The sequence below is a fragment of the Meriones unguiculatus genome, chromosome 4, assembly GCF_030254825.1.
Source record: "Meriones unguiculatus strain TT.TT164.6M chromosome 4, Bangor_MerUng_6.1, whole genome shotgun sequence".
In the NCBI taxonomy this organism is placed as follows: Eukaryota; Metazoa; Chordata; class Mammalia; order Rodentia; family Muridae; genus Meriones; species Meriones unguiculatus.
In genome coordinates, this window is record NC_083352.1 from 138,122,836 (window position 1) to 138,148,703 (window position 25,868).

The 25,868-nt window shown below is 43.0% G+C and overlaps 1 protein-coding gene across 1 annotated transcript in view; it reads right to left on the bottom strand.

The window, feature by feature from the left end:
* Positions 1 to 25,868, bottom strand: part of Sptlc3 (serine palmitoyltransferase long chain base subunit 3) — a 110,954-nt gene that overhangs the window by 11,801 nt on the left and 73,285 nt on the right. The window contains exons 9-10 of the mRNA XM_021642551.2: positions 21,592 to 21,718; positions 2,673 to 2,808 (exon numbers count right to left, since the gene is read on the bottom strand). Coding sequence (XP_021498226.1) covers positions 2,673 to 2,808; positions 21,592 to 21,718 — 263 coding nt within the window. The remainder of the gene's footprint in view (positions 1 to 2,672; positions 2,809 to 21,591; positions 21,719 to 25,868) is intronic.

Sequence of the window (25,868 nt, forward strand, 5' to 3'; positions counted from 1 at the left end):
ATTGTGTGTATATATGCAAGTACGTGTGTGTGTGTGTGGGTGGGTGTACAGGCCTGTGAAGCACAGGTGGATTTGGCTGTCCTCCACAATCTTGTTCCACTTTTATTTTCAATATTTATTTTATTATGAATTTTGACAATTTCATAGTATGGAATTTTCATTACTGCTGTCTGCACCCCCTCCTCTAGTTTCTCGCCAGTCCTGCCCAGTCTCTCTAGTTTCATGACCTCTTTTTTTAAGTCATTATTTTGCAGTAGTCTCTCACTGCACCCGGAGCTTCTCAGTTTGGCTCCACTGACTGGCCCAGGAGCCCCAAGGACCTGCCTGTCCTGCTCTGCCCAGAGTTGCGGCTGCTTTTGCCTATGCTGAGGCTCTGGGCGTCATCTTTAGCAGCTGTTCTGTGTCTCCTCAGCCCCTCACATCAAACGTTTTAAACGTGAAAATGAAAACAAGTGTGTTCACACTGGCTGATACAATTTACTCCCTATTTTGAAACCTTCTTCACATATAACCTTTCAACCAAAGCAACATCATAGAAGAAAACAAAGCCAGGCAGGTGAGCAAATTCTGAGAATAACTGTTGCATCAAATAGAGGCTGTTGCCTTCTCTATGTCACCTGTTCTGGGTTTCCCTAGGGAACCAAAGTAGGCAGTTTTTTCTGTCATAGTGACTGACTGGCATTTTGAGTTGTCAAAGACAACATTCAGGACTGTTAATCCCACACTCTGTTGTTTTAATGAGATGTACACTAAAGCTTGAAAGATGGCTGCAGGTTTCAGAGCCTCAGCCCATGGGCAAAGGAAAACGGCATTATTCTTAGCTTCTTTGATTCCAACTTGGGTGAATCTAAGAAAGTAATCTGACTTTTGTTAGTTTCATAATCCCACGTATAAACCAGGAGGAAACGCCGCAGCCATAGTGAGTGTTCCGAGAAGTCAAAAAGCCCTAGTTAGGATATAATCAACATCAGCAATATTAGCTTCCCCTGAAGAACAATCTTTAAAGGCAGGCCCCTAAATCCCTGCATTAAAAACTATATTAATCACTATACCTGTAATTAAAGCTATTAGTAAAAGCATGCCTTGAGTAACTCTTCCATGGCAAGGGTCATTGCAGATGCTACGGACACCTTTCCTTTCTTTTTCTTCAGCACTGCAGACCGGAGCTGGGATTCTGTGTGTGTCAGGTGAGCGTTCTATTACTGAATTATAGCCCAGCCTCTTATTGTATTTAATCTCAGGAAGTGGGCACAAATCCAGCTTATTTCATTCAGGAGAAAACTGGTCTTCAGAAGGTTGGCTCACTTGTCCAAGATTCTCCAAGAATGAGCCAAAATTCTGATTCTGAACCTGCCACTACAACATTAAGAAAGGTTTTGTGCTGTATAGTGTATTAGTAAATTTGAAATGCATTTGAAATTCAGTGCATTGAAATTAGTACCCTTTTGGGCAGCTGTGCATCATGATCACATATTCTGTATTTCTAAAAGCTCAAAGAAAGTTTTTGAATAGTTTTACCATAAAGAAACAATAAATGTTTGTAGAAATAGACGTTTTCCCCAAATTAAACACTATATGAATATACATGTATATATTTATGTTGTGTAGCTATATAAACATGACACCCTACTAATTTGCATAATTTTTATATTTTATGTATCAGTGTAAAAACAAATTAAAAGCATGCTGATTTTACTGCTAATGGCCTCCTCGTTGGATTACTCGCTGCTCCCACTTGTTGAGATTCTATATCTGGTCTCCATCTTCCTGCACACTCATCAGTGCTCTCACTCTGGTACACTGCGAACCTCAACAAGCTTATATTGGGTGCCTTCTTTTAAGATAATAATAAAATATTAGGTAGACAAGCTCCAAGCTTGAAACCTTCCTTCTAGAACGTGCTATGTGCCCAATCCTTTTGAACAAGTGGATGTGTTCTTTTGTGAGTTGAGTCTGGCTTAGACTCACGGCTAGGCAGACTCTCCGTTGTCCTTCTTCTGCCATGACACTGAACAGGATGTCTCCCTGGACATGCAGTACATTATTTTTTTTTTTACTTACATTTGCTCAAAGGGGTCACTGGTACTGATGGTGTAGCCTACTAAACAACCCAGTCACGTGAGTGTTTCAACTGCTCAGTGTTCTGCTGTGGCAAAATTACACAAGGATATGTTTAGAAGAATCACCCTTCTGAGAACTTATAACTCACATCTCCTTTGTATGAGTTCTCAACGGTCTAGGATCCAAATTCTTTTAGAAGTATAATTTTTTTATTATAAATTATCTACCTGTTCAGAAAGATGGGTGATGGTCAAACAGAAAGCCCCAATATCAGGGTTGTATGTTGGAGGGATAGTTTTGGGTCAGAAGGAGGCTCAAGATCATCTCTTACAGTTGAGATAAATCATTTCTTCAAATTTCCAGAGCTTGAAAATGGTATAGAGAGGTGAGCCTTGGCACCTGTCTTCATTTTTGGAAGATACTGGAAGAAGGTCTGAAGACGCTGCTGGCAGGTGGCAAATGAGAAGCTGAGTGTCTGACGTCAGAAATCAAGGACCTTGCCAAGCACAATAATCTAATTTGTGCACAGAAAAACCCCGGGTATCAAACATACCATGTCAGTCATGACACGGTTGGTATGGAGATGACCCTGAGGGTCTCCGGATACTCACGCTATTTTCGCAGGCATGTAGAGGAGCATGGGGACGATGGGAGAGCAGTCATTGCCGTAGATGATGAATCCCATCTCTGTCAGCCGCTTCCGGAAGTACTTTATGTTTGCTTCCAGTTGCTGTATTCTCTGCACACCTGAAAGGAGACAGGCATGATGCCCTTCAGTTCCCACTGGAAGAGGGAAGTGAAGGTTAGATGAAGCTGGCAAAGGTTTCTTTCTGCAGGCTTGCGTATCAGCCAGGAGGATTTGGAAATAGGGTGAACAGACACAAGTACTGAGTTGTGCCTGGGAGACAAGATGGAGGATAGTGTGCTAAGTGATGCAAGCAAGCTGCAGGACCAGTGGGAGCCGGTGCTTCTTGTGTACAGATTTTATGCCAAGTGCTTTCATCACTAATTCTGAAGGGAGTGTAATAAGAACTGTATGTACACACACACACACACACACACACACACACACACATTCAATCAGTTGTTGATAACATTCTTTATCCAAATTGAACCAGCTCATTAAATTCCTAGACTAAAGTCTCTAATCAGAGGGAACTTCATCTAAACTCAATTTTTTTATTTTTATTTTTAAAAATAAATTTCTGAGACTGATGCTCCAAACAAGGACCAGGACTAGAACCCCTGAACAGAAGTAGCCCATGGCATCTCAGTGTCCAAGAGGCTTCTCCAATAATAGGAACAGGGACTGTCTCTGACATGAACTGATTGGCCTCCTCTTTGATCACCTCCACCTGAGCAGGGAAGCAGCCTTACCAAGCCACAGAGGAAGACAAAGAAGCTGGTCCTGATGAGACCTGATAGACTAGGGTCAGATGGAAGGGGAGGAGGACCTACCCTATCATTGGATTGGGGGAGGGGCATAGGAGAAGAAGAGGGAGGAATGGTGAGATTTCGAGAGGATGGGGGAAAGGGCTATAGCTGGGATTTAAAGTGAATAAACTGTATTTAATAAAAAATTATTAAAATTTAATTTAATTTTATTTTGATTTTTAATTTCATTTAATTTTAATTTCATTTATTTTATTTTTTATGTAATTTAATTTTGAGACAAGGTTTCTCTGTGTAACCTTGGTTTCCCTGGAGTTCACTCTGTAGACCAGATGGCCTTGAACTCACAGAGATCTGCCTGCCTCTGCCTCCCAAGTGCTGGGATTAAAGGCCTGTGCCTACCACTGCTCTAAACTCAATTTTAAAAAGTGGCATGCCATTGAACAAGGATGGGACCAGCTGAGACCAGGGGTGTTTGATAAGCATTTGATAGCAGTAGAGAAAGGAAAAGAGATTTTCTGCTTTTCTTAGCAGAGAGTAAAGACAACATTGGTCCAAAACAAGGCAGGCAAACACGTGTCCACATCAAAGATACTGATGCTTTAGTTCAGTTCAAAAATCCTACATCTGACGTGCATGCCTCTGTCCTGTTGTCACACACATGCACTGACAAAGGGAATTCAAAACCACCACAACAACTAAAGGTACCTCCTTAGCCCTGTAGGTAGCATGCCAGTCTCATAAAGAAAAGGTTCTGAGGAAATCTGCTTACATCAGCCCTTCCTTTTAATGGATGTAGGTGAACAAGCAAGCCAGAGTTAGCAGGTGTTACTCAACGAGAATGAATCAGATTCAATATTTAAGTGCCCTAAAAGTTAACTGAGTATTGGCTTTTGACAAAGGATTGCTATTCAACACACATGTGCTAGTCTCTAGCAGTCTTCCATAAGCTTATTAGACTGATGTTGTACATTCTAAGTTATCCAACATTTTGAACATCACACATGCGTGTTTGTAACTCTCTAGAGAACATTTTAATTGTCATCTTGATCCCTGGAAGATGACTGAGCTGTGGAATCTTGTGTCCGGCATCTTTCTTCCAGTAGATAATGATGTTTGAATGAACACAGTGCACTTTCCGTTTGTTGCAATGACTTGGCCAAATGGAATCATCTATATTTCTGATTGTGGGTTCAATGACGGAATAAAATTTGGGAATTTTTTCTTTGTCTCAGATACAACTGAAGAAGTGAAAGGAAGGGCAGATAGGTCTTTGTCAACACATGGAGGAAACTGTCAAGAACGTTATTGACTCGGATAAACCCCAGGCACAAGATGGTGAGGGTCTTGGGTGAAACTCTTGCATCTAGCCACGGCTAAGCTAGGACATCATCTGGACTTTCTGGTATGTGACCCAGTAAATGCTCTTTTCTGCTACCGATGAGCAAATGTTTCCTGAGTGACAGGTGGCCACAACTTGATCAGGCAGGATACAACAGTCTCAATAAGTAATATGAAGAAAGTGCTGGTGGGATTGCTCAGTGGTTATAGGCACAAGTGTGATGACCTTAGTTTGATCCCTGGATCCCACAATGTGGCAGGAAGAAAATAACTCCTGAGGGTTGTCCTTTGATCTATACACACAGTCACGTGTACTTGTGCACACATGAGAGAGAGAGAGGAGGAGAATTAAATATATAAATATTTGGATAGTGTGTAGCTATTCAAGCAAGAATTCAGTCTGAGCAGTTGGGTTCTAGAATTTGGTCTGTGAACCTCCACACTATGGTGTTTTGTCTAGGTAATGAATGGAGGGTGTCTATCTTTTCTAATCTTTAATAATAAAATTCTAATCTCTATAGTTATCCTTGATCATAATTATGCCCATATTTTATAATAGAGAAAGTGGAGAAGTTGAAGGCTTCCTGCTGTAAGGGTTTGGATTAGAGTCCAAAGCCTTATCAAGGGGAGGCCTTGCAGAGCCCTTCCGCTTGGGCTGTGGGGCCTGAGGGCGTGTACACAGGAGGAAAGTGAACCCGAGACTGTCTTCCTCCGTCTATTTGTTTGTCTCGCCTTCTGGTGAGCCGAGTGATAGAACAGCCATTCCCCAAATACATCAGGTCTGCCCTCACAGATTTTCTTTGCTTGCTAGTTCTAAAGGGACTTGACATTAATTGCCTAATTGTGCCAAGTACGCCTGCAGAAGAATAAAGACTTTGTTGAGCCGAGCATCAAGAAGCAGAATGTTAAATGCCTCACTTGTCCAAGCTTCTTTTCTGTTACTGCTCCTCATCTAACTCCAGTTTTCCCCAACTTCTCTAGTTCCTGGTAAGCAGAGTATGATGGAGAAAAACGTCTGTTGTATTTTAGTTCCCTAATCCTGGCCACAGACAGTAGGTAGAGATTGCCTTGGCCTAAAGGAAGTTCATTTGGATATTGTCACAGAGACTTTTACAAAGAGGCATAGATACTAATTAAGCCAACCAGATATTTTTGCTAGTAGAGTTTAAATATGAAAAACTGAAAACTAATACTTGAGAAAACAAAATTAGAAAAAAAAGGCAGGAAAAATTGTTAGCAGAATACATGAGAATCTAGCAGAGTCCATATATATCCAATGTATATTTATATATAATATATATAATTATATATTTATATAATTTTATATTATAAATATATTATTTTAAATATACATATATTTATATTATATAATATATACTATAAATTATATATAATTTATATATAATAATTTACATATGATATATATTCATATATATATAAATACATCCACACCTGTAATGACTACTATAAAGGAAAGTTACATGGTGATCAGGGAGATCAGAGCAAGTACAAGAAAGCCTGGCTCTGATGATGATCAGCTGGGATCTAAAGGATGAGTTAGTTACTAGGTAGAAAACCGCCAGCGAAAGGCCACTTGGAGACAACAGTGCAGCAGCGTAATGATGGAGGCGGTAGGGAACCGCGTGAGTTGTGACTGAGTGTGGGCCACAGTGAGGGAAGATAAAGATAAAGAGGAGGGGTGAGTGTGCAGGGGCTGAGGAATCCAACATTTAGATGTCATGTGTTGAATATGAACCTAAAAGGCAGGAGAGAGAGAGAGAGAGAGAGAGAGAGAGAGAGAGAGAGAGAGAGATGACAAAATAATCCTGAGCTTTTTCAACATGCCAGTCAGTCAACATGTGATCACTGATAACTGCCTTTGCTCTGGGGTTCTTGGAGAGCCATTGGATTGAGAGAAACAGGGGGTTGCAAGAATGGTTTACTTTCACACACACACACACACACACACACACACACACACACACACACACACACACACACACTTTCTGCCCCCACACTCATTCATCCTTCAAAAACCAAAAGGAACAACAATAAAAAATAATTTCTCTTAATAAAATATACAAAAATTGTACCTAAAAAAGTTAATGAAATAAAATTAAGTTCATGGCCCATATTGCCATCTTGGATAAAGATAATACTGAATGAATGATGAGGGTGACTTTTGTTCAGCAGTGTAGAATCTCAATAGTTTTATTAAGCGTATTAGTGTATTTATTTGAGGTGTCCATATTGATCTATAATGCCTCATTAATATAATTTTATTTAAAACCGGAAAAACAATTTCTCTGCTCTCCATTTCTATATTTGTCAATTGCATGGGATCTAAAAATATGCAGGGACATCGTTATAAAGTCTACTGTGTAGACACAGCTTCTTAAGTCTTTAAAAAAATAATTGTTTTATGATATGCTGAAATGTCTCTTGGGAGCCTATTTGAAGTATAAAACTAAAAATTAGGAAGGATGATATTTGCCTTAAACATTCACCTAAACTTTGAAACTCCATGTTTAGGGAGATAAGAGCAGAGAGTGAAGAGAACGAGCCAGAGGACCAGGGAGGACTGTGTAGGACGTGTTATGAAGGTGACTGAGCAGCAGACGTGGAGACACATCCCTGCCACCCAAATGCGTTCCATGTGGCCTGTCCCCTTATGTGCTCAGCTCTTATGTTGATTGTTAGCTACATGAGGTGCAGATGACTTCATCAGGCCCAGCCTGAACGTTCCCCTCAGAGCCTAGGAGCAGCTCCTGGTCTGGACGTGCACAATGATGTAAATTGCTTTTCCCAGTGGCGTTATCTTTGCGGTTACCTATAGTAACTTTTCCATCCCTGTGCGGCCCAGCTACTTAACTGGCCCCGTCTGTCTTCTCTCCCTCCGTAACTCCAGTAACGGGACCATAAGCTAGTGCCACCACCTCACTGCTTCCACAACCTTTGAAAATGTTATAAAACAGCTCAGAATTCTGGTTCTGAGGTGATCTGATTTGTAAGAACTGGAAGCTTCTTTCTTAACCCATCTTTCCTACCTTTGAAGCAGTATTAGCACAGGACGGCTGATAAGCCACTGTGATACACTTTGCAGTCACCATGTTTTCTCATACAGGTCAACCATAAATGCCTTTGAGGTCTTTGGTATTGGCCAAGATACAGCTCCTTTCAATTACTCTATTCCTCACTCTTTAAAGTTGGAAACATTTGCATTTTCCTGAAGGGCCTGAGGGCAGAGGGGAATTTGTTCATATAAAATGCTGCTCATCTAGACAGGATGTGGGTGATTGTACTAATTATGGTGTGCTTTGAGATCTGTGCTTGAAGAGAGCTTGGTAAAAGCAGAAGAAATATTTGGCAGGGCCCTTGTGCACTGGAATGATTGCTGTTGAGACAGCACCCAGGCTCTCTGGAGGCTGGGCACTGCAGCCAGATCCTGTTTGAAAGGCATAAAGCCAGTAATTACAGAGGTTCAGCCTCCTCGGCTACGTATTCATAGAAGACAAGAAGGTCGCCGTCCGCTCAGGAATGAGATGATTCTGACACAGGCTTCTGGAGAATTTACAAGTTTATTTTGCTGAACTATGGGCTGAGTGTTGTGAGGGAAGGATCAGGCTTTGGAGCTAGGTGAACGACCATAAAGCTGGACCTGGACAACTTTAGTCCCTTGAAAAACAAACAAAAACAAAACAAAACAAAAAAACCAAAAAAACAACAACTCACTGTTTTCTGCCAGATAAAGATAAGATTGTCTCAGGAAGGTGGGGAGAAAGCAAGATTGTGAAGCAGGAGCCCTGATGGATATGGACCTAGCATCTAGGATTGCTTGGAGTTAATTCTCATTTTCTATAGTTTTCAGCAGCTTCAGCATCACCTTGGCATCACCTGGAGCGGTTGCCAATCACATGCCAATGGCACTCAAGCCCCATTGAATCGTGGACTCTGGGGAGTCATGAGGAGATGTGGATAGCTCAGAAACTGGCCCTATCGCTGGTTCAGCCACTGCGATGGTTGTGGTGGGTGCCTGGCTATCTCCTGACTGAGCTATCCTCTGTAGTTAGATTTGAAAACAAGAATGGAGGCTAGACAGCAGCCTCTTACTTGATATTCTATCTAGGAAGCTACTGAATCCTTGGTTCCCTTTGTGTGGGTGACTTGCTTTCCTGGTGGTTACCTGCTCCAAGGCACTCACTCAACTTGAGATCAGCACCTCAGCTGCCTCTCCCCTTTCTGAGGGCAGACAGGGTTAGGAATGAACCCGAGCCTGCAAACGAGCTATGTGCTGCCATTCTCTTCTTTCAGATTTTCAGCCATTGCCGCTTGAGAGATGAGCTAGGTTAACAGAGGCCACGGATACTTTAACCTTCCCTCTAATGCTGTTAAAACAAAAACAGCTGGGGCGGAGGAAGGAAAACAATTAAAACAAAAACCTCTTACTACAAAGCTTTGCAGTCCCCTAATAAAAACAATGGTTTGTGGCGTTTCCAGAAGTATGTTTAGGACAACTCAGTCTCCGGGAGGACCAGAAGGAACTGTGAATAATGGAAGCCGCCAGAGTGACCTGTCTTGAAGGAGGAAAATTTCTTCCCCACCAAAGCATTGGCACGCACGGGGGTGGGGTGGGGTGGGTGGGCAGGCATTTCCCTTTCAGTGATGGTGAGCTCCTGTGCCAACACAGTGTCACTGTCAGTTTCTAGCAGAGGAACATACAGATACCCAGATGCCAATGGGTGACTTATTTTATCACTTTTCACGCTTTGAAGTTGAGCACGTGGGAATGCACACTGCTTACCCCGCTTAAATGATTTAGCACACCACCACTGTCAGAATACCGACTGGGCAATCTAACATTCCAGCCTGGGCAGTGTTACTTGAAAAATGAGGTCCCTGTCTGCATAGATGGAAAGTATCTCTCTGTAAAACATTTCTCACCATTTAAGCAGTTGGTATTTCAGAAAAATTAGCCCATGGAAAATTAGATTGACATTAGAGAATGCCCACAGTAGTGTAAGCCTCTTCCTTAGTCTCGCTGTCCCCTCACTGCTTCCCTGGCATGACCCAGGGTGTGGGGCGCTGAGCAGACCTGGCAGCAGAGCCCAGAGTCTGTTATTCTTAAGTACTGGACACCAGACAGGACATTTTGTTTCCAAGACACTCAGGGGCAGAGAGATCTCAGTGAAGATCAGAGGCTATGAGTGGTAAGAATCGTAAGAACCGCATTAGCAGTGACAGGCTTCCCGTGGGGTGGAGACTGCAGCGTTTGGAGTGGTTTGCTGAGAGAAGCACACATTTTTATAAGGCAGCGGAGCTCTCCCTTTTGATGTCAGGATTCCAAGGTTACGGCATGTTTTATAGCTCTACACATGTGCCAGGGGCTCTTTAGTCTGCTCGGCCATGGCCCTGGGGAATGTACACAGAGGGGCAGATTGGACACCAGGCTGAGCAGCTATCTTCATGGCCTGATTTCAAGGGCTTGGAGGGGCTACTACTACAAAGCTACTCAAACACACTGTTAGGGATTTTACTCATCATGCAGAATGAGAAAGGTCATCTGCACATTAACGAGGAGCCAGAGAGTGGAGTTGTGGAATCCTTTACAGATGTGGAAACTGAGGCTTGAGGATTATGAAAGCATTGCCAAGATAACACGGGAACTGGCTCTGCTGATACGATTATCAAAGTGTCCTCTTTGAAGAGTTAGCTCACCGATAATGCAAGGATGTGCACATTTGACACATAGAAAGCTGTTATTACGTACAGAGGCTGGGCCTAAGGCAGAAGCAGGAGTTCTGGAGCTCTTTGAAGAGAAACGATCTCATTAAGGGCGGATAGAACATGGCATGCAGAGGGCAACACACTGTAGGTTTGTTGTGTATCACCATAATACTGTGCATCGAGGTTTGTGTGCATCACCATAATACTGCTAAGGAATATTCGTGATTGAGTTATTTGCACTTACCTTGACGGTAGTATCTTAGCAAGTCTCTAACAGAATTTTATATATCAAAGAAGAGATGGACTCCCAGACCCCTTATGAATTAGTGATTTTTAACAAAGGGGCACACCAAAGGTTTCTGGAATTTTTTAAAAATTGAGGGTAATAGGAAAATAAGACAAATTTTCTCTTATATGCAGAATCAATTCCTCCTCCCTCTCTCTATGGATATATAAACATATATGTACATGTATGTATATACATGTATGTATATGCATGTGTGTAAGTATGTATGTGTGTGTGGGAGTACATGTTCATATGAAAGTGTAAAGAAGACAGTGTATTGAGGGAAGATGAAGAGCAGCAGGTAATAGAAATGAATATAAGCAAAATGCATGAGAGCGTCACAGTGAAGTGCACTATTTTATACAAGGAAAAAACCTTGCAGAACCATCAACCTTCCACTTCAAGATTGTGTCCTAAAGGCCTGGGGTTAGCCCTTAAAACTCGCTGGACAGCTATGAGGCTTCCTCCAGTTCAGTACCATGGCTCAAAAGCGACATGTTACATCGAGGTTGTTGATTCAACAACACCGATAGCAATGATAATGACAATAATGACAGTAAGTTGTACCTGAAGTCAGCAGAGAACAGCTAAAGGAGTTTCTGGGAGCAGTCAGGACAGCTGCTGGGAGGCCCCACATGCTCCTTTTCTACGAAGACAAAATGGTCACTCGCTGCTGTGTGCCATCACCAGTGTAACTAATGACTGGGGTTGGCAGCGGCCGCTCAGCGTACTCCAGGGTTGCAGGAGGGCGATGCCTCAGTATTTGCTGGTGCATGGCTTCTCATATGCAGATGACAGCTGAAGTCAGTAGAGGACTGGAAGATGAGTGAGCCCCCTATGCTGTTTGAATGAGCATGGTCCCTGTGGCTCATGTTTGAATGCTTGTTCCTCAATTAGTGGAACTGTTTGGGAAGGAATAGGAGATGTCCCCTGTTGGAGTAGGTATGTCACTGTGGGAAGGCTTTGAAGTTTCAAAGGCCTGCGGCATTCCCGGTTAGCTCTCTCTGCCTCACACTTATGGATAAGGATGTAAGCTCTCAGTTACATCTCAGTTACAGTCATGCTGCCACATTTCTCACCATGATGGACAGAGACTTTTCAACCATGAGCTACAAATTAGGTGTTTTATCTTAGATTTGCCTTGGTCATGCTCTTTTGTTATGACAATAGAAAAGTAACTTAGATACCACTCTTTTCCAGGGGCCTATAAACTAGAAGGGTAATATTATCATAATAGAATGTAGAAAATCCAGTGTCCCAGCAGACAGATGCTCTGGGAGTCTGGAGAAGAGATTTGGAAGTGGTAAGCTCATGACTTGTGCATAGAAGTTTGGTTTGAGTTACCAGAATTGGTGGCTCCATTGTTCATAATGCTTGAATTACATTATGGAGGGATTAGTGAACTAGATCAATGTAATATTCAAATGCCACCAAGTCTGATTTGGGGAATTGGGGATGAGAATGACAGCAGTGTCTTAAGTAGAAAATGACTTTTTTTTTTTTTTTTTTGATGGGGTGAATGAGATCTAGATCTTTTTGGTGCCAGGGATCGAAGCAGATCATTGCTGGAAATGTAAAACTTGCAATACATACATACATATATATATGTATGTATGTATCACACTAAATTTGTTTTATGTATAAATATCTGTTATATATAACAAGTATATTTCATATATATATATAATCAAATAAAACATCTGAACGCTCTAGAGAGATGAACAAGCAGTGACACACTGATCCAGTGAACCCTTAGACTAGGACCTTCTGGAAGAAAGAGATTTGTGGAAAGAGGCCTGGCTGGGAAGGAGAGCCCTCTACTGTCTTTAAGGATCAAGAACTACTGACCTCCACATGCTGAGAATGGCTCTGGCAACCAGCCAACAAGAAAATGGGGACCTCAGTCTTACAGCACCAAAGAAATGAACTCTGCCACATACAGGCTACCCCTGGAGAGGAGCCTGAGTTGATGAAAGGGCAACGTCTTACTTCAGCCTCCTGGGGCGGCCTTGCTCAGATTCTCTGCAAGGTAGCTGATAATAAAAGGCATTGTTTTAAGCGGCCACTTAAGGCAATTTGTTATGCAGAAACAGAAAGCCAATACATTCCTTGTAGCTCAAACTCACACATGCTGGGCTTCATTAGGCATGAATCCACCTGCTTAATCCTCCCCAGCTGTGGCTGGTGAGGTAGCTGGTTTTCTCTACAAAATTCTCCAAACCAGAGCAAGGCTGAGTAAGTTTCAGTGCACGGTTGAAAAATGAGCCCGTGATGAGAGAAACAAAGCCTGGTGTGGGAAACCAGCTCTTTTTCCTTCTGGAAGACGAGACAAGGAGAATTCGCTTCTCTCCTTCTCTAGTTGTACTGAAGCAGTGTGGTACACACTGCAGTCCATGTGGGCTGCGTCCTAACTCCCCTCCCTGCCTCAGCGCCTCAGAGGAGGAAGACATTTCAGCAGGGTTGCTGATGGCTGAAAGGAAGGAGCCGTGCGATCTTGGCTCCAGATCATCTGAAAGACTCGCAGTTCCCGTTATGCTTTTGCTGGGAAGCTCTGTAAGGACTCCCAGATAAGTGCTGATTTCCTAGACTGACGTAACATTCTATCGTTAGCTAACCCTGAAGATGGAGCAAACGGAGAGGCACAGGTCTGGGAAAAGTTTGCCAGGCATCTCTGTGTAATCAGGCAAACATCCTTCTTATCCAAGAGTTCAGTGTGTTGGCTAATTTTGAGTTCACTCGACAAACTCAACTTGTCCTATGTGTATATGAGCAGCAATAATGCAGGGAGGCAAATGCCTGCCCCCATGATTGCTGACCCTGACCTTAGGTCTGCTCACACAAAAAGACCAGGTAACCCGCTCTAGCCACCAGCACAGGTGATTAATCATGGCCGGAGGCAGGCCCTCAGCTGAAAGCCAGCGGAGCGCAGCGACTGACATCTGGTTTGTATTAGCTGTTGCTGAGATGCCAGTGGCCTGAAACCATTTAGAAAACGCAGCTCTCCGTGCCCTCTGGTCCTTCTCGGCTTCTCTCTGTGTCTCCAGCTGGTAACCAAGTGGCAAATACAGTTAGGAAGCAGCAGCTAAATCCTCCCTCAACAATGCCAAGGCCTTCAATGCCAGGACCCTCAGACTGTGCGCTTTGGATGGAATTCTTTTGGTGCCACTTACATTCATCGAGGGATAGCAGAGCGACAGAACAAACATGCTGCTGAGTTTGACTAGGAAGAAAAAAAACAAAAACTGGTAGGTGGCCAGTTTTCTTTTGAGTTCTATTGAGTTTCTATCTGAGTTCTTTGCTGAGAAAGACAGTAAGAAACGTGGGAAAACCTTTTTAAACCATGTGTTTAGAGATTGGTAGTTTGCTTCTTGCTGTCTCTTCCTAACAGAAGGGACAGAGTGAAGACATAACGCATGCGAGATAAGCTTGATGATACCAATGCATAAACCTGCTTCAAAGCCAGCAAGCAGCTGGCACTGCAGAAAAGCACTGTCTGACAAAAACAAACTGTGGGAAGAGACCAAGTTCCCCTCGACAGCTAATGGCTGTTACTCACTGCACTCCCCTCTTTTTCTGTCTCGAGGATGCCCTAAACCTTTGCACTTGGACACTGTTGTTTTTAAACCTCTCAAACTCAAGTGTAAAAATATGTGTGCCCTGTTCCTGAGATCAGAGCAAAGGTGGAGGTTACAGCTGGAAAGGGCTGGTGCCACTTTCTCCAAGTCCACGTTGGGCTGGGAGCAGGGTCAGTGCCTCGCATGTCAGTCTCTTGATAAACTTTCACAAATAATCAGAATGAGTGAAATAATCCAGACAAAAGGATTCTGAAGTGAAACAGGGTTGATCCCCGCCCCCCCATACATTCTAAGTATCACTCACTCATTTTTTTTCTTTTGTTTCTCTGAACAAGGTACATTTTAAAAAATGAGCTTCAAAAATAATGAGGCTACTTGAAAGACTTTGGCATTTTATTTAACACTTCTTTCAGTAATTGAGCGAAGTCCAGATATTCAAGCTTTAGAACTTTGACAAAAGTCTCAGAATGAACTATTTGGCAGAAGCTTGCCCACTTACCCATAACAACGGTAACAAATGGTCCTCAGGGCTTCTCAAAGAAGGCGAGCCGCTCGGAGGGACACTGATCAGGGCCTTTCCACATAAACTCAGTCTTGGTATGGGATATCCAGTTTCCTACCTCTAGGCCCAAAATTTAGATTTCTGTGTTTAGTCACTCAGTTAGCCAAGAGTTGGCTATGAGCACAATATGAACATGGAGGCTCCTTAGATATTAACTTCCATTAGTCTCTGGTCTCAAAACAATTCAAGGAGCACTAAGCGGGAGAATAGGGACCAACTAAAAATTAAATCCATCCAAGCTCAGATCAGGAGCCCAAGTGGTCATGTTTTAAATTATAATTTTAAATTTCTAATAATAGTACCATTTTCTGTTTCATTATAGCCCTTATTTTTTTTTCTAAAAAAAAAGAAAAAGATTTTTTTTCTCGGTTTCTGCCTAAATTCCAGAGCTTTTCTAATTTAGTGTCAATTTTAACGTTTTTCTGGAGAGGCATTTTCCTCAGGGTGTGCTCTCTGCCACCGTGAAGTATATGGTGCTGGGGAGTTTAGAGCATAAAGGAAACGACATCACTATGCATTACGGGAAAACACGGTTCTATAAAAAAAGAGAGAGCAGAGGTGTAGCCAAGCAGGACTAGCAGCCTGGAGAGCCTACATGAGAGAAAGAGGTCATTCTAGTCCTTTGGGCACTAGTTCCCTCTTAATCTTAGCTACTCTTACTATAGTCCAGCTCAATGGTTTATCTGCTAAGCCACTGCAGAAAGATTGGCAACTGCCTAAAAGGTGTAAGATCTAAAAGTTCGCCGGGGGTCTGAGGGTGGTGAGGCCTGGCCCCCACCTCAGGAGAGTTTTCTTCCTGGGTACAGTCCACCTTCCAGGCTTCTCTGTGGTTAGGCAACATCATGTGGCCGAGTTACGGCCAGTGGAGTCTGGGGAGAAAGGTAATAATGTGCCTCTCTAGTCACAGAAAGCATCATGAATTTTCCAAGTTCCTTGTCCTGATGGCAGCTTTGGGAGGTTTTTTTTTTGTTTGTTTGTTTTTTGTTTTTTTAAGATTCACCTCTACAATCTGTTCTTTACTATGGATTGCACTTTCTAGGTGTAGGTGGAGCTAAAACTAAAGATGCCTCAGGAGGCAAAATGTCCAAGACTAGCCAACTAGACTGGCTAAAGCTCAGACTGAAAGGAGTCAGCCAGCTGACGTGTGACTTTGAAGATAGCAGGGAGGGAGCTCTGCCTTTCGTAAGTCTGTCCCTGAAGGACAGGAGATTTGCTTGAGAATGACTCAGATGTAACCTAATGAAATAAAATATCACACGTTAAGAATTGGAGCTTTGTATATATATTTTGAGTAAATTTCCACTGTTCTTTTTCTGTCAGTAGGTGTTACTAGTGATGTAACTGTAAACAAAAATATTTCTAGGCATGTGATGACAAATGACAAATTTTGTGGTTCAGAGATTTGGTGATTGTCCTAGCAGCATGACACTGAAGTAACAGCTCAGAGGTCACTGGTAAGGTCATAGATGAGGCTCCTCTGTAGCCATTTTCATTACTCAAGGAACCAGCTAATCAACAGATCAAATTAGATCTTTAGTTATTGCTAGAACTGTGTCACACTCCTGTCTCCAGTTAAACATTTTATGTGAAATAACTGATGTTAGACAAAATTCTAAACTACGCAAAGAAGTGCATCTTCAAATAAGTGGATCTGCAGCTCTTTCACACTATCAAAGAGGCTAATTAAGAGCCTGACGGGAAATACAGCTGTTCTTTCATTAGGATATAAATCTGTAACTATAATAATAATAGTAACAGTTGACTAGTTATTACTATTATTGCATAAATTATTTTATCAGTGTATACATGAATGGTGACACCCAGACAGAGTCATGCAGGCCTTTTAAAGGGCACTGGGGATTTTCAGGAGTGATGAGCTAATTTCTATTGTGACTCAGGGGCTAAGGAGCAGTTAGGTGAGTCTGATGTGGAATCACATTATTATGTAAAGGGAAGGAGTCTCAAGAGGACACTTGTGCTAAGGAATTGTACAGTAAACAGAGGTGGGGATTCTGACAGACAAGACAGAGGAAGAGGCAGAAGCAAAGGGGATGGGGAAAAATAAAATCACAAGGAAAACCAGAGGACAGTAGTATCTGAAGGCTGTTACTCAAGGAAGAAGGATGTCAAGAGGTCAAAGCCATTTGTGCAGGAGGAGGATGAGGAGAGCATCAGGAGAGTAAAATCCCCCAGAAGGGAGGGGAGGAGCTAAGGCAAGAGGGACAGGGCTGAGGACCCAGGAGCAAGCAGGCTGGGTGGGGCACTCCTCAGAGGTATGCTGCTGAGGGCAACAGCAACGGTGGGAAAGGAAGAAGAGGGAAGGGAAGTTTGTTTTGGATGGATCCCAGCAAGACCGTGCTGCGGAAAGGGATCAGTGCTTTTCAAAGAGAGGAATGGAGCACGGCTATGCAAAGGAGATCACAGGCATTGGTTTGCTGAGACAGAGGGACAAGGGGGAGCATTGCTGTCATTCGATAATCTTTGTTGAGAGACCGAGAACCATGCTGGCAGGGCACTGGTCTTAGCATGATGACAGGAGGAGTCCCGTCTCTTGGAGTTTGTAGTCCAGTGAGAAAAAGGAAAGAATACTCACGAATACTATGAAAATGAAAGGGAGAGATGAAGGCAGAGGTACATAGTATGAGACAGCTTCAGAAGACCAGTTCTGATCAGAGATGGGTGGCAAACACTGCAGACAAAGCAGATCTAGTTCAGAGGTAGCATAAAGTGCAAAGGCCTTTCTGTGGAAGTTGATTGAGTGCTCCTGAATCCCAGGGCTGTACTGATCCAGCAGAAAGAGCCCGAGGATTGTGAGGGAGAAGTGTGGAAAGCCTGTGGGCCTCTGGACCTCATGGCAAGTGAACAGGAAGCTGATGGAGTCGGGGAGTGGCGTGGCATGAGTTATATTCCCTCCTTTTTAATTAGTGTTTCCCTCACAGAGATGGTACTGTAAAATGTCAGTAAGAACATAGAATAGATCTGTTAGAGGTTGGGAAGGGTTGAGGAAGAAGGGATGGAGAGAGGATGAATAATGGATACCAAATCATAGATAAAATAAATGTTAATGTTCTGAAGCTCAGTGGGATTACAATCCATAACGCCCTGTTATTTATGAGTAACTAGAAAACAGAAGTTCAGAGGCTCCAAGTGCAGTAAAAAGTTAGAGGTAGAAATGTTAACTGTCTCAGTTTTCTCATAGTGCACACACGTATTGAAATGTTGCTCAAAGCGTTTAAGATGTACAAAGAAATGGAACTACTAATAGCCCTGATTTGACGATCACTCACAGTGTATGCCTGTGTTAAATCATTATACTGTACCCTGTGAATTTGTACAGTTAAAATAAATGCTAAAAGGGATGATTTGTACAGAGGACAAAGCAAAAAAAAAAAAAAACCCAAAATGCCAACACAGAAGTGGGCAGAATTATTGAGGATGCTATTCCTCAGATGTGGAGTTTGAGAGATGGCCAGATTATAGAAATCGTTTTAAGCAAGTGTTGCAGGATTTGTGGAAGAGTAGCCATCACGTTTTAGAAAAAGGGAGAATTCCAAGGTGGGCAAAAACTACTGACAGTATTTGGAGGAGGAAGGGAAGAAAGCAGGAAAGCTACAAATAATAGTGCCTTTCTTAAGTTCCTACTGTGTGTCAGCAGCATGCAGCACCCACCGCCAATACCACACCGCTTAGTCCTTCCACTACCTCAGCTTTTAGTGGAGGAGCTGACTTCAGAGATGGAGCACAGCAGGCACTACACCACAAGTGATCTGGCTTCAGAGGATGTTTCTTAATTATTTGTACAATTCAACCTCCATTTTCCTCTATGAGAAGTCGAAGATTGTCCACAGTTGGGGACAAAGGGTTTTAGGGATGAGCATTTGAGATTGGGAGTTGAAAGAGACTGACTGCTTAACCGGAAAAAAAAAAAGTACACTCAAAGATCTAAATAAAATAAGACAAGAGATGACATTGCTTTTTGTAGGGAAGCTGTTGGTGGGGTCTGGGGCCTCATCCCTTGTGGCCACTTGCTTGACATCTAGATTAAGCCAGCAACAGAATGGTAATCTTTCACGCCCTCTCCAAAAGTGTTCCCTTTCACTGAGAGGTCCCTTCAGGTGCCACACTGGTGTATACTGGACTCTGCCTCCCAGTGCTCTGAGGTAAACATCCCCACGATCTTATTTAGCATAAACACTGAGCTGAAATCCAGAAGGCTGGTGAGATGGAAGCCGAGTCATGACGTATTTATTAAGCCAAGCACTGAGTTTGACACTCAGAGGAACACAAAATTAATTCAAGACACATTTCTTGCCCTTAAGGGGCTTACAACATTGGTTTAGCTGGGAGACCACCCAACAACCATTGGGATGGAAAAATGGAATCTCCACGCTGGGCTCAGTGTGTTGCACAGAATGACAGGCTAGGAGATTAAACGGGCCTTGGTGCATGTGGAATGCACCCGGCCTGCAGACCCTCAGCCTCTGTGCATTAACTCCGCCAGCAGCCTGGCTGCAGAGTGAAGGTGGCTGTTTGTGCATAAACATTGTCATTTCACTGGGACTGCTATTTCATCTTTGAACCTTGGCATCAAAGGAACACTGACCTTATTGCTGTAGCTTGCTTCTCTTTGAAGCACATGGCTTTGCATTGCAGATTAAAGTGAAGACATTCATCACAGAACGGATCTGGCCAACCGCTCCCCAAACGTGCCTGTAACAAAGCCTTGAAAGGCTCCACTCACAGTTGCAGTAGGCTGAAGCAGGCTTGGAGCCAGGCTCCTCTTTCCCGGACCCTGTGAGGCAGACCTTGTGTGATGCGTCTGTTGGAGATTCGGGTAACTTTATTCCGAGCGCATCTTTGTAGAGAAGGACAGCCTAAGGCAGGATTCTCACCTGTCTCATTCATTTGAGCAGGCATTGTTACAAATGAGGTCAATGTGCTCATTCCCGCCTTTGAATCTTTTAAAAGATGTGCCAGGCAGAGTTACCTGAAACGTGGTTGATGATTCTTTCAAGGGAACCACTCTTCTCTTTCAGTTATTTGAATAAAAAAGAAAGGAAAACCCAAAAGACTGTCTTCTATGTCCTCCAACGTCTATTTCCACACACAGCATTCTGCTTTCTTTTAATTCACAGGATGGCAAGAGACATGAGGTAAAGTATTCTTTTTGTGATGTTAAGAACACAAGGACCTGCTAAAGTGGAAGAAGGGGAATTTCATGATGTCCCATCCCTACACAAGGAACTGCAGACAACTAATGACTGTTGGAAGCAGGAAGTTAGCATCTCACAGTGATGAATGCCCTTATCGGTTCCGGAAGAGTACATTACAAAACAAGCACACAAAATAATATCACTACTGGAATGAAAGAAATAAGCCTTACCTCTGTTAAGTTAACAGTATCTTCAGGGTTTGTTATAGTAGCTAAACCTTGCTTATCCTGACTAATTCGAGACGTGGTAGGACATTCAGTCCTACTTCATTTCTTTCCTAAGACATTTTCCACAGAATGAGTGAGTTCTCACATACTTTTTGATCGCCTCAGGAATGAGCAATAGCAATAACAGCAGTTATATAAAATTTATGATTGTTTCCAGATACTCCTGAGTATTTTAAATGGATTAACTTACCTAACTATCATAAAGTCTCAATGAATAAATGTTATTACTCTCGTTTCACAGCTGGGAGAACTGAATCAAAGAGAAGTTAAGTCTCCTGCCCAGGGCTGGGTGAGCCATTTGCTTGCAGAATGGCACATGATGATAAATAGTGCTGCAGGAATCAAATCCTAGCAGCTACCTTCTGTTTGCATCAACAGGGCTCCCTAGACTGCTTTCTCAGCCTTTCAATACGTACATCAAAAACACAAAAGAAGCTGGGCCTTTAATCCCAGCACTCAGGGAGGCAGAGACAAGCAGATTGCTGTGAGTTTGAGGCCAGCCTGGTCTACAAGGCAAGTCGAGACCAGGATGGCCAAAGATACACAGAGAAACCTGTCTCTCCCCACCTCCCAAAAACTCCACAAAAATAAAGAAAAGCTTTAAAAATCCTAAAATGTTCTCAGCTATCCACCAGTGACTTTGTATGATAGAAAAGGAACCATCTTGTGGGTCATTTTCCTGCTTTGGTGATAAAAAAAACCTTCATTTTACATTTTCTTCCTCGATATTCTGGCTAGTGGGAAGGCTCAATGAGAGGGCCACAGTGGTGGCTTTCCCTTGCCCAACCTCTGACAATAAAACATACAAAATATTAAACTGATGATATCCACCTCAGGGAGCATGGGGACAGTGATCAAGCACAGGCAAACAGACACAAGCATACATACAAATGCACACTCACATACATGTGCACACAAACACACATACACACAGACATTGCTTATTTCATTTTAGCAACTGATAATACAAAAATGATCCTAATTTGATGATCATATTAACATGTTGCTGAAGACTGTATGTATTTGTTTTAACAAAGGGTCTGTGGTGTGAGCATGTGTGTGTGATGATAGCAGTTCTCATGTGCTCATCACTTGACTTGATTAAGAAATTGGGCTTCATAAGACGGAAGCGCACACTTGAGAAGGTGGGCAATTGATGGGCAGAAGCCTGAAAGTTCTCAGGCTTCTGCGTTCTCTGTAGACTCCTTACCTTCATTGGTCCCGTCTTCTCCCATAAGGATCTTCAATGATCTGATAACCTGTGCTGCTAGAACGGGACTCATGGATGTAGCATAAAAAGCATTTTGTGAGTGAGTCCGTACATAATCCACAAGTTCCTAAAATAAAGGCAGAAGCAAAAAATGGCAGCAAATAACTTTCAGAACTTGTCTTCTGTGCATTACAGCAAGACACTTGCTCAGGTCCTCAGAAGGCAGAAGTGGGTTGTCCAGCCTTCAATGGGTAACTTTCAACTACTTATTTTGCTTCCCTCTTTTTCTTAGTCTTTCCTATTAAAACCTAGAAAGCATACAAAAGTGTAAGGAAACTGCAGATTTTGAGTTGGACTATAAGTTGAAAACAAAGCATGGGAAGGAAAAACACTTTCTGAAATATCTGCCTTGCACAAGAGCAAATGCTCAGGAATGGCCAATGATACAAGATGTGGTTCTTCTGTGCTATGAAAATGAACAGCACCTGCAGAAATGCATGGAATAGAAGGCAGGATGCAGAGGAAAGAGAGTACTTGTAGGAGAAGCAGTCGGGATGCTCTGGTGAGAGACAGGACCTATGAAGCTTTGAAACATGAAGGCTGAGGGAGAAGAAGTGAAACCTTGGAAGGAGAGAAGATCCCAGAAAATGCCTGCCTCCATTCCTGGTTCCCACCAGCCTTGCACTCTTATTCTTATGATCGTCCCTTCAAGCAGGCCAGGAAGCTGGTGTGGCCCTGAGTCCTGCTTTCAGAACAGTGATACGGTGCTGGTTCTCAGGCTGCCTCGAAAGTCACCGGGCACTTTTGTTCAACCCTTCAAAAGGTTTCTTTCCTTTCTAATTCTAGGTTCTTATTTTCCTTTTATTTCATTCTCCTTTAAAAAGATTTAAAATTACTTATTTTAATTATTTTTCATTAATAATAAGTGTTTACTTCTTGCCTTCTGTTTTTTTTTTTAATTCTTCTTCTCTTTTTTCTTCTCTCCCTTTTATTTTTCCTTCCAGAAAATGTATTAAAGACCTTGTGATGGGCTATGTCCTAGATTCATGTGTGAGTCTATATTCTAGTCTGATATCTTTGACTTCTTTTTTTTTGAATCATATAAAAGCATTGGGAACGCTTTCCCTACTTTTGAAAAGTATAGATGACTGTGGCAGGCCTTGATTAATCAGCTATGTGGTGTTTAAGGAAGTTCACTCTGGAGGGTCTGGAGCCCCTCAAAGAGAGTTAGATCTTTGGTGATTTTTAAGAATCACATATACAGTGCCTTTCTGAGTTTCTGTTCTGCCCTCTAGTAAAAGGCAACGGGATTTCATCCTCTGTTGAGATGACATCCTTTCCTGCAGGCTGCTAGGGAGCCAACGAGGGGCAGGTAGTGAGCCAAATGTCTTGGACAATGGAGGCTTCTAGGTTCCTGTGTCTATGGAGGAACATTTCAAAACGTGATCTGGCCACAGTTGCTGGGTGGCTTTGGAGGAATGTGGAGGAGGTAAAAGCACACATATAGGCTTCCTAAAATGAGAATTAAGAATGGAATGTGTGAGCACAGAATGGAGGAGTCAATTGGTACCAGAGAGAGAAGCTAGTGATCTGGGGACAAGGTGCTGAGGAGTTGTTCCCTTGAGAGGTAGTATGTCCCAGAACTGAAGCATAGGTTCTGGAACTCAACTGCTCAATCAAATTCCTGGCTTTGTTCCTGACAGCTTTGTGATCATGCACAAATAACAGTGAGACCTACCTGAGAGTTATTATAAATATATATTCAATATCTATATTGAATGTCAGCATATATATATATGAGAAAAGGTACATTATGGAACCTAATACAGATGGTGACTGTTGTTGGGTTGTCAACTGAAAGATATGTAGAACATTGTGTGATGGAAGCAGGGACTAAAGCATGAAACTTCTTGGAATCTCATTATTTCAGTTTCTTATTTGCAAAGGGAATGATCTAAGGTTAAATTACCTGAATATGGGTAGCTGCAACCCACCAAACCAGTGATCCTTAGCTTGTTTCTTCCTTCATCACAAGAGTGACAGTGTGTCTTGAAATACAATTACACTGGACTGAGTCCGTTTTGCCTCAGTGTGGGTGAAGGCTATTTTGATTGTTTGGTTGAGGAAGTGGGGTTCTGCAGTAGCTTCTGGAGAGTGTCAAGGAAAGCCCACCATTTCCTTCCACTCATCCTCTGATGGTACCGCAAGCCGCGAGTGAAGAGCTGGCTCTGGTCCTTTGCTAAGAAAGTGTCTGCATTGTGTCTTTCTTTGGAAATGGGTACGGGGTAGAGGTTCTTTCAGGGGCAGGTTTCTAAGTCTTTTTTTTTTTTTTTTTTTCAGTTCAAAACCTTGATTATTTTCTTTACCCATAGGCCTGGAGTTCAAGGGCAAGGGTGGGTTTTGGGGAGGGAATCAGACAGGAGGCTTTTAGAATAAACATCTTGGTACTCATTCCATGACCCCTATTTATTTCAAAGGGCTGTTAAGTGCAGGCAGGGCTGAGCATACCACAACAGAACTGCTTCTGTACGGGACCTTCCTTTGCTTGCTTTTCAGGCTGCTGGAGCTAACTGTCACCTTCCAAAGCTAGCCTCTGTTTTCCACTTCCCTCCTCTAGAATTCCCACCCTGCAGCCTATCGGTCACAGGTCACAAGGGCTATCTCTGCTTCACCTGGGAACCGGTCGTCCCGTGGGGGCTGGGAGTAGCGGTGGGTGACACAGGGACGCAAGAGGAGGCAGGACCAGTGCTCGGAGGAGAGCATGGGCAGCACTGAGCACAGGTCCTCCCGCAGTCAGCGCACTAAACATTGACAGCTGAAAAAGAACCCAACCCTATCAGCTCCCCATCAGCTTTCTCCGTAGACACTACAGGCCTGAGGCGAGGAGTGACGTGATTACCTGAATTTTCACCTGGAGCGTCCGGGGAGGGGAGGATGGTTTACTGTCTGTCCGCAGAGCTCCAAACCCACAGAGCAAAAGAGACAAGCTCATAGGCTTATGAGAAACTGCTTTAGCTTGGAGTTAGTCCCTGATCAGCCAAGACGAATTTGTAGAACGCTATTTTAACAAGGGGGAAAACTGAGACCCCCACAATACCCCTGCTCTCCGTGAGACCTCAGTCCAAGCTGTTTTTCTCCCCTCGCTTGTTTCCAAGCAGTGTTTACTTGCATGTTTATCTGGTTGCTAATGTGTAAGGCTCTGCTCCGTGAAGACTCCTGGAACATTCAATGTGCACTTCTTAGGAATCCTGTCACTGCACACCAAGATTAACAAGAGACTTCAGAGCCAGGTGTGTTTTTTTTTTTCCCAATATTTTTCTAGAGTTTTGGAACCACTTGATTGTTTTCAAGATCTGTGGCCTTCATCCTCTTGTTTAATCTCCACATGTTGAAATCTGTCTCAGTGTGGCTAATGAGTCCCCGCTGAACACGCGCTAATTTATGATGCCACCTGGTGGTTACCTGAGATACTGCAGCATAACATGGGTTAGGAGGAGGAAGAGAGTAGGCTTGACATCCTGTTTACTGTAATAATGATAATTTTCACAATTGCTCAATCTTAAAAGTATTACACTTTTGAAACCCTGCCCCTGCCTATAGAACAGAGAGCACTGGCTGGATACCGGGAAACTGTCCTTCCTGCTGCCAGTCCTGGGCCATTGTTTAAAGTACATATCAAATGAAGGCACCTAGGAGGAAAATGTGACATCCAACAAATTTGACACCGTTTCAACGATCTGCTTGCTTGAGTTTATTCAGGTGATTTTGGCTCAGGAAACAAGAGTTACGCTTGGTTAAAAGTTTTGTGGCTCAGAACTGCTGCTAACGTAATCGAAGCCCACAGCCTCACAAAGCAAGGTAACCCAGAACAGACACTTCCTGAATTTGAGACCCTCTGATCCTGCTGATATGACAGTTCGGAAGGAAATAGTTAGCCCTCCACTAGACTTTGCTGAAGTCTTTGAGGGCCTGGTGTTCCCTGTGCTTCTAACATTACCCAGGTCATCCCCAGAGGAAGGAAGCAGGAGGTCGAAACGCAATGCTCTGAGTATGGATGAAAGCAGCAGCTATGGCAGGGCAAAGGCCATTGAAAACAGACTTTTAGACATCGATGTCTCATGGTAAGTGGCTAGGCGATCTATTGTTTTAAACCACTGACTTTTAGTGACAGGGCTGCTTTCTGCTAACATACTCCAATAAGTCTAACTGGCTGAGCAGTTAGACCCAACTTTTGTTCTCGTTGGGTAGGGACTGCAAGCCTCAGACAACCTGTTAAC